General features: G+C 37.1%; 1 protein-coding gene across 1 annotated transcript; it reads left to right on the top strand.

Moving 5' to 3' along the window:
* Window positions 1–1,034: 1,034 nt before the first annotated feature.
* LOC307118442 (putative transcription factor ovo-like protein 3) lies at window positions 1,035–9,791 on the top strand (the record flags this gene model as incomplete). Its single annotated transcript, XM_079804050.1, has 4 exons — window positions 1,035–1,125; window positions 2,796–2,986; window positions 3,089–3,272; window positions 9,481–9,791. The coding sequence occupies 4 exons, from the start codon at window positions 1,035–1,037 to the stop codon at window positions 9,789–9,791; spliced, it is 777 nt and encodes a 258-aa protein (XP_079660176.1).
* Between the last annotated feature and the right edge of the window lie 450 nt (window positions 9,792–10,241).

The raw sequence follows: 10,241 nt of genomic DNA, 5'->3' as shown, positions 1-10,241 counted from the left end.
GTTTGTGCTGAAAACCAAAACCAAAAACCTGAGAAAACACACTTTATTTTATTATATTGTAATTATTTGTTTGTGCTAAAAACAAGCAAAAACCCTGAGAAAAAAATATTTATTTTATTATATTTTCATTTTTTGTGTGTGCTTAAAACCAGACAAAAACCCTGAGAAAACACACTTTATTATATGTGAATATGTTTTTGTGTGCTGAACGCCTTGATTTGGTTGCACTGCTTGTGTTGTGCTTGTGTTGTGCTTGTGTTGTGCTTGTGTTGTGCTGTGGTTTGTGTTGTGCTTGTGTTGTGCTGTGGTTTGTGCTTGTGTTGTGCTTGTGTTGTGCTTGTGTTGTGCTTGTGTTGTGCTTGTGTTGTGCTGTGGTTTGTGTTGTGCTTGTGTTGTGCTTGTGTTGTGCTTGTGTTGTGCTTGTGCTTGTGTTGTGTTGTGTTGTGCTTGTGTTGTGCTTGTGTTGTGCTGTGCTTGTGTTGTGCTTGTGTTGTGCTGTGGTTTGTGTAGTCTCGTCCTCGAACCCTGCGCTTCTGTTCTCCGGGAGACTGACAGATAACTGATGGAAAGCCTTTGAGGAGTCTGAAGAAAAGCACACCTGTTAGGACGACAGAAAGCCATTCAGCTCTCCACCGGCAGGTTAACAGAGAGTCAACAGTAAAGCAGGCGATTTGAATTGCCTTTGTCCCAGTTTGGGTGACATAAACCCGACAGACAATCAAGTGGAACGTGAAATAAAAGCAGGATTTTCCTAGCAGCGCGGGCGGCGCGGAGCTCCTGTTAGAGCGGCCGTGCCCTTCAGCCGCCGCGGGTCCATTTGCATGGCAGGTCCAGTTAAATGAGGAGACCAGATTCTCTCTACCTGGCATGCAAACCAGCGGAGCAGCAGTTAAAGCAGCGCGCGCACGCACAGGTGTGTCCTCTCTCCAGAGATATGGAAATCCTCCGCTCTGAGATTGACTCTCTAGAGAAGCATCAGCACCAGGAGCCGTGAGGAGCCGTGAGGAGCAGAGTCTGGACGGAGGAGGTCGAGGATGCCGCGCTCGTTCCTGGTCAAGAGGAAGCAGTCGCTGTGCGGAGCATGGCAGTGGAAGGAGGAGGACGGCGAGCCCGGCCCGAACGCAGGTACACACACACACACACACACACACACACACACTCACACACTCACACACTCACACACTCACACACACACACACACACACACACACACACACACACACACACACACACACACACACACACACACACACACACACACACACACACACACACACTCACACACTCACACACACACACACACACACACACACACACACACACACACACACACACACACACACACACACACTCACACACACACACACTCACACACACTCACACACTCACACACACACACACACACACACACACACTCTCACACACACACACACACACACACACACACACACACACACACACACACACACACACACACACACACACACACACACACACACACACACACACACACACACTCACACACTCACACACACACACACACACTCTCACACACTCACACACACACACACACACACACACACACCAGCGCTCTCTCAGCGTTACCAGCAAACGCTCTCACAACACTCTAGGAATGTTCATGGAACATTTTTTAAATGTTGCCACTTGGTTCAAATGTAACGTTCATCCTGTTCTTAGGACATTTATTTGTTCTGCAAAACTTCAGAGTAAATTATTTTCATCTTTAATGACACACACTTGTGATTTAACACTCTCAGATGGGAGAAATGTGTGTATTTATTAGATGTTATAGATCTGATATGACCAAACACATTAATATTCAGTGAGATCTGATCTGACTCTAGAGTCTCAGGAGTGACTGTTATTCTCCTGGTTATTTATCCTGGTTTGATGAAAACCCCCAAAAATGGGAAAAAAATATTTGATTTGATTATTTTTAGTGCTGAAAACAAACAAAACTCCTGAGGAACAGTCAACACTGGAGATTTATATATCTCGGAATTGCGAGATATATAAAGTCGGAGTTGTGAGAAATAAAGTCAGAATTGCGAGATATATAAAGTCGGAGTTGTGAGATATATAAAGTCGGAATTGTGTGATATATCAACTCGGAATTGTGAGAAATAAAGTTAGAATTGCGAGATATATAAAGTCGGAGTTGTGAGATATATAAAGTCGGAATTGCGAGATATATAAAGTCAGAATTGTGTGATATATAAAGTCAGAATTGCGAGATATATAAAGTCAGAATTGCGTGATATATAAAGTCGGAATTGTGTGATATATCAACTCGGAATTGTGAGAAATAAAGTCGGAATTGCGAGATATTTGAAGTCGGAGTTGTGAGATATATAAAGTCGGAATTGCGAGATATATAAAGTCAGAATTGTGTGATATCTAAAGTCGGAGTTGTGAGATATATAAAGTCAGAATTGTGTGATATATCAACTCGGAATTGTGAGAAATAAAGTCGGAATTGCGAGATATATAAAGTCAGAATTGTGTGATATATAAAGTCAGAATTGCGAGATATATAAAGTCAGAATTGCGTGATATATAAAGTCAGAAATGTGTGATATATAAAGTCGGAATTGCGAGATATATAAAGTCAGAATTGTGTGATATATAAAGTCGGAATTGCGAGATCTATAAAGTCGGAATTGCGATATATAAAGTCAGAGTTGTGTGATATATCAACTCGGAATTGTGAGAAATAATCAGCTGATGTGGGATCTTCTGTAGTGATCTAATGTGTGTGTGTGTTTGTGTTTCAGTCGCTATACAAACACACAGTGCTGATCTGGAATCAGTGTCAGAGCCCATCCATAAACACACACCTGCTCCTGCTGCTCTGGAGTGTCACAGAGAGGATTATGGGATGGAGAGAGTTCAGCCGTCTCAGAGTTCACGTCCTCTTCCTCTTCCTCTCCCTCCGGCCGCATTAACATCCGCTCCGATGAACAAGGTGACACCAGAACGCTCTGGCAACGTTCTCTCAGCGTTATGGACAAGCGTGATCTGTAATGATGTTTCTGTGATGTTGGTCTAATTCCCGCATTATTTCCAGGTGCGTGAATCCGGCGGCTCGTCCGAGTTCCTGTGCTCCGTGTGCCATAAGCTGTTCCCGCTTCAGCGGATGCTGACCCGCCACCTGAAGTGCCACAGCCTGATCAAGAGACACCCCTGCAGGTACTGCGGGAAGGGCTTCAACGACACCTTCGACCTCAAGAGACACATGCGGACACACACCGGTGAGAAACACACTCTACAGCTCAAATCATGATCACAGGATACCTGCCCTCTGTCTCTTTAAATTAATTGCAAGATATATAAAGTCGTAACTGCGAGATATATAAAGTCGGAGTTGCGAGATATATAAAGTCAGAATTGCGAGATATAAAGTCAGAATTGCGAGATATATAAAGTCGTAACTGCGAGATATAAAATCGGAATTGCGAGATATATAAAGTCAGAATTGCGAGATATAAAGTCAGAATTGCGAGATATATAAAGTCAGAATTGCGAGATATAAAGTCAGAATTGCGAGATATATAAAGTCAGAATTGCAAAAAATAAAGTCGGAATTGCGAGATATATAAAGTCAGAATAGCGTGATATATAAAGTCGGAATTGCGAGAAATAAAGTCAGAGTTGCGTGATATATAAACTCGGAATTGCGAGATATATAAACTCAGAATTGCGTGATATAAAGTCAGAATTGCGTGATATATAAACTCGGAATTGCGAGATATATAAACTCAGAATTGCGTGATATAAAGTCAGAATTGCGAGATATAAAGTCAGAATTGCGAAATATATAAAGTCGGAATTGCGAGATATATAAAGTCAGAATTGCGAGATATATAAACTCGGAATTGCGAGAAATAAAGTCAGAGCTGAGAGATATATAAACTCAGAATTTCGAGATATAAAGTCGGAATTGCAAGATATATAAAGTCGTAACTGCGAGATATATAAAGTCGGAGTTGCAAGAAATAAAGTCAGAATTTCGAGATATATAAAGTCAGAATTGCGTGATATAAAGTCGGAATTGCAGGATATATAAAGTCGTAACTGCAAGATATATAAAGTCGGAGTTGCAAGATAAATAAACTCAGAATTGCGAGATATAAAGTCGGAATTGCGAGAGATATAAAGTCAGAGTTGCGAGAAATACAGTCGGAGTTGCGAGATATAAAGTCAGAATAGGGTGATATATAAACTCGGAATTGTGAGAAATACAGTCGGAGCTGAGAGATATATAAACTCAGAATTTCGAGATATAAAGTCGGAATTGCAAGATATATAAAGTCGTATCTGCGAGATATATAAAGTCGGAGTTGCAAGAAATAAAGTCAGAATTTTGAGATATATAAAGTCAGAATTGCGTGATATATAAACTAGAATTGCAAGATATAAAGTCGGAATTGCAGGATATATAAAGACGTAACTGCGAGATATATAAAGTCGGAGTTGCAAGATATATAAACTCAGAATTGTGAGATATATTCCGAATTCCGACTACAGCTCAAATCATGATGTTTGAATAAAGGCTCATTCACACCACAGCTAGAGTCACAGGATACCCGTCGTCTGTCTCTTTAAATTATTATGGATGACAATATAGAGAGTGGACTATTATATAATGACATTAGTGATCATTTACCTGTTTTTATTGTGTATCATTGTAAGTATAGAAAACCTAATGATATTAGTTATATTACATCATACAAAAGAGTAAGAACGGTAGAAAACATAAATGCGTTCAAGAGTGAATTAATGGAACAAAATTGGAATATAGTATATGAGGAGAATGACATCGATAAAGCGTATAATGATTTTCTAAATATTTTTACATCATTGTATGATAAAAACTGTCCTATAAAACAATATAGAAACAAGCAGAGTAGTCAAACAAATAGTCCATGGATCACAAAAGGATTATTAAATGCCTGTAAGAAGAAAAACACACTATATAGACACTTTATTAAATATCGCACCCAAGAAGCTGAAAATAAATATAAAAAGTATAAGAATAAATTAATTAGTATTATGAGGGGGTGTAAAAAAGAATATTACAATAAAATATTAGAGATTAATAAAAATAATATGAAAGGTTTATGGAACATTCTAAATGGTATAATTAGAAATGAAACAAAAAATACAAATATAATTTATCCGGATTATTTTGTTGATAATAATAAGATACTAAAAAACAAAGAAGATGTGGTTAATGGGTTCAATAATTTTTTTGTAAATGTGGGACCAAATTTAGCAAAAATAATAAATGATTCAGAAACATCAGTAGGAGTGGTGGAGGATCTTTGGGATAGAAACCCAAGCTCTATTTTTCTAAGAGCAGTGGAAAGGAACGAGATAGTAGACCTAGTAAGAAATTGCAAAAATAAATATTCTGTGGACTGGAATAATATTGATATGAGTATAGTAAAAAAAGTGATTGAAGAAATTTCAGAACCATTAACTCATATTGCTAATTTGTCTTTTCAACTTGGTACATTTCCGGAAAAAATGAAAGTAGCAAAAGTAATTCCATTATATAAAACAGGAGATAAACACCTTTTCACGAATTACAGGCCTGTTTCTATACTTCCACAGTTCTCCAAAATCCTGGAAAAACTGTTTACAGAAAGATTAGATAATTTTATGGAAACACACAAATTGCTTGAGGAGAGTCAATACGGATTCCGGACAAACAGATCAACATCTTTAGCTTTAATGGAATTAATTGAGGAAATTACTAATTGTATAGATACTAAAAAATATGTGTTAGGAATATTTATAGATTTAAAGAAAGCATTTGACACCATAAATCATGATATTTTAATACATAAATTGGAGAGGTATGGAATCAGAGGAATTGGATTGAACTGGGTAAGGAGCTATTTGAGAAGCAGGAAACAATTTGTGGAAATTGGTGATCAAAAATCTGTGTGTATGGATATGACTTGTGGAGTACCACAGGGATCGGTCCTTGGCCCAAAACTCTTCATAGTGTATATTAATGATATTTGTAGAGTATCAAATATATTAAAATTTATCTTGTTTGCTGATGATACAAATATTTTTTGTTCAGGGGAAAACTTACAGCAGCTTCTGAATGCATTAGCAAATGAAATGATTAAATTAAAACGCTGGTTTGATGTAAATAAATTATCACTAAATATAGCGAAAACAAAGATTATGTTATTTGGAAATTATATTAAACCTGAAATAGAATTGAAAATTAATAATATTATTATAGAAAGAGTCTACAAAAATACATTTCTTGGTGTTATTTTAGACCACAATATTAGCTGGAAACCACATATAAAACACATTGAAGCAAAATTGGTAAAGACTATAGCAATACTAAATAAAACAAGATATATTTTGAATAATAAATCACTCTATATGCTGTATAATACACTCATAGTGCCGTACTTAAGTTATTGTGTGGAAATCTGGGGAAATACCTACAAAACCAACCTACAGTCGTTATGCACATTACAAAAGAGAGCAATCAGAATTATAAATAATGTCGGATATCTTGAACACACAAATTCATTATTCTTGAAATCATATATATTAAAGTTTTTGGATTTGGTTAAATTTAAGACGGCACAAGTCATGTTTAAAGCAAGAAATAATTTACTTCCAGAGAATATACAAAAAATGTTTATGGAGAGGCAGGGTGGGTATAATTTGAGAGATGAATTAAACTTTAAAAAGCTCAATATAAGAACTACTCTGAAAAGTATGTGCATCACTATATGTGGGGTGAGGTTGTGGAATAAGTTGGAACAGGTGTTAAAATACTGTACAAACTTTAAACAGTTTAAAAAGCTGTATAAAATCAAGTTAATAAAAGGTTATGAGGTGGAACAAGAATAATGAGGGTGGGTTAAAAGATTGAGTATAAGATATTTTTTCTTATTTTTTTATTTAATGTATTGGTGCAATGGTTGTTGTGCAATAAGTATATGATGTATGTGGTGAGAATACAATTTTGATGAAATTTTGTATGGTTATATAAGGGGTGGGAAAATAACAAGCTTTTGCTTCATCCCGCTCCTTTTCGAACACATGAAATTTTATTTTGATATTGCGTCTATTTGGTAACACAAATGTTGTATGTTTTACTTTGTTTTTATTATATATATATATTTTTGTTGTTGTTCGAAATAAAAAGAAAAAGAAAGAAAGAAAGAAAGAAAGAAATGCTCGAGGTAAAGCAGGAACGATTCAGATTGGCTGTCAGTGTTTTATCATTCATCTGCTGTCAGTATATCATTCCTCTGTGTCGTTGTCGTTATGGTTGTGGTCTGCTCTTTTATATTTAGAACTATATCTTTACCATTATAATCATCATCCTTTATGTGTACACACTAACTAAACTAATTAAGGCTTTTGACTGGACGTATAGCTATAGAATACTGTTAGTTTGGGTCTGGGAGTCGGAATTGCGAGATATATAAAGTCGGAATTGCAAGATATATAAAGTCGTAACTACGAGATATATAAAGTCGGAGTTGCGAGATATAAAGTCAGAATTGCGAGATATATAAAGTCAGAATTGCAAGATATAAAGTCAGAATTGCTAGATATAAAGTCAGAATTACGTGATATATTAAGTCAGAATTGCAAGATATATAAAGTCGGAATTGCAAGATATATAAAGTCGTAACTACGAGATATATAAAGTCGGAGTTGCGAGATATAAAGTCAGAATTGCGAGATATATAAAGTCAGAATTGCAAGATATAAAGTCAGAATTGCTAGATATAAAGTCAGAATTGCGTGATATATTAAGTCAGAATTGCGAGATATAAAGTCAGAATTGCGAGATATATAAAGTCAGAATTGCGAGATATATAAACTCGGAATTGCGAGAAATAAAGTCAGAGCTGAGAGATATATAAAGTCGAAACTGCGAGATATATAAACTCGGAATTTCGAGATATAAAGTCAGAATTGCGAAATATAGAACACTCTACAGCTCAAATCATGATGTTTGAATAAAGGCTCATTCACACCACAGCTAGAGTCACAGGATACCTGTCGCCTGTCTCTTTAAATGCTCGAGGTAAAGCAGGAAGGATTCTGATTGGCTGTCAGTGTTTTATCATTCATCTGCTGTCAGTATATCGTTCCTCTGTGTCGTTGTCGTTATGGTTGTGGTCTGCTCTTTTATATTTAGAACTATATCTTTACCATTATAGTCATCATCCTTTATGTGTACACACTAACTAAACTAATTAAGGCTTTTGATGGGACGTGTAGCTATAGAACACTGTTAGTTTGGGTCGGGGAGTCGGAATTGCAAGATATATAAAGTCGGAATTGCAAGATATATAAAGTCGTAACTGCGAGATATATAAAGTCGGAGTTGGGAGATATAAAGTCAGAATTGCAAGATACATAAAGTCAGAATTGTGAGATATAAAGTCAGAGCTGAGAGATATATAAACTCAGAATTTCGAGATATAAAGTCGGAATTGCAGAATATATAAAGTCGTAACTGCGAGATATATAAAGTCGGAGTTGCAAGAAATACAGTCGGAGTTGCGAGATATAAAGTCAGAATTGCGTGATATATAAACTCGGAATTGCGAGAAATACAGTCGGAGTTGCGAGATATAAAGTCGGACTTGCAAGAAATAAAGTCGGAATTGGGAGATATATAAAGTCGGAGTTGCGAAATATATAAAGTCAGAGTTGCGCGATATAAAGTTAGAATTACGTGATATATAAACTCAGAATTGCAAGAAATAAAGTCGGAATTGCGAGATAAATAAACTCGGAATTAAGAGATATATAAACTCGGAATTGCGAGAAATAAAGTCAGAGCTGAGAGATATATAAACTCAGAATTTCGAGATATAAAGTCGGAATTGCAAGATATATAAAGTCGTAACTGTGAGATATATAAAGTCGGAATTGCGAGATATATAAAGTCAGAGTTGCGAGATATATAAAGTCAGAATTGTGTGACATATAAACTCGGAATTGCGAGAAATAAAGTCAGAGCTGCGAGATATAAAGTCGGAATTGCGAGAAATAAAGTCGGAGTTGCAAAATATATCAAGTCGGAGTTGTGCGATATAAAGTTGTAATTGCAAGATATATAAAGTCGGAGTTGTGCGATATAAAGTCGGAATTGCGAGATATAAAATCGGAATTGCGAGATATATAAAGTCAGAATTGCAAGAAATAAAGTCGGAATTGCGAGATATATAAAGTCAGAATTGCAAGAAATAAAGTCGGAATTGCGAGATATATAAAGTCAGAATTGCAAAAAATAAAGTCGGAATTGCGAGATATATAAAGTCAGAATAGAGTGATATATAAAGTCGGAATTGCGAGAAATAAAGTCAGAGTTGCGAGATATAAAGTCGGAGTTGTGAGAAATAAAGTTGGAATTGAGATGGTGTGTGTTCTGAGTGTGTGTTCCGTGTGCAGGCATCCGCCCGTACAGGTGTGATCTGTGTGAGAAGGCCTTCACTCAGCGCTGCTCGCTGGAGTCGCACCTGCGGAAGATCCACGGTGTGCGGCAGCAGTACGCCTACCGCCAGCGCCGCTCCAAGATCTTCGTGTGCGAGGACTGCGGCTTCACCTCCAGCCGGCCGGACGAATACTTCCTGCACGTGAGGCAGCAGCACCCCAGCAGCCCGGCCCTGCGCCGCTACTACCGCAAACACATGCTGGAGGGGCCCTCGCAGCACAGCCTCGGGCCCTTCGTGCTGTACCCCGGGGCCGGCCTCTACATGTGAACGCATGACACTGACGACACAAGAACACGGGACAGCGTTCTCGCAACGTTATGAACAAACGTAACATCAATGGAACATAGAAATAACGTTTTCATAACTTCTTGGAACATATGTTGTGAGTTGGGTATGCAAAATTTTCTTATTTATTTCCGCACTCGAGGAATTAAAGGATTAGTTCACTTTTAAATAAACTTTTGCTGATTATTTACTTATGTCATCCAAGATGTCCATGTCTTTCTTTCTAAAGTCGAAAAGAAATGAAGTTTTTGGATGAAAACAGTCTTTTTCTCCATATAATGGACTTCAATGGGCTCCAAACGGGTCAGTTTCAGTGCAGCTTTAAACGACACCAGATGATGAATAAGGGTCTGATCTAGACAAACCATCAGTTTCTGAGAGAAACCCAGCAGTATTTATGCTATTATTTTACCTCTTATCAGACGAGCGTGA

This window comes from Gobio gobio (genome assembly GCF_949357685.1).
Source record: "Gobio gobio genome assembly, chromosome: 22".
In the NCBI taxonomy this organism is placed as follows: Eukaryota; Metazoa; Chordata; class Actinopteri; order Cypriniformes; family Gobionidae; genus Gobio; species Gobio gobio.
This window is presented reverse-complemented; position numbering and strand designations above follow the sequence as displayed.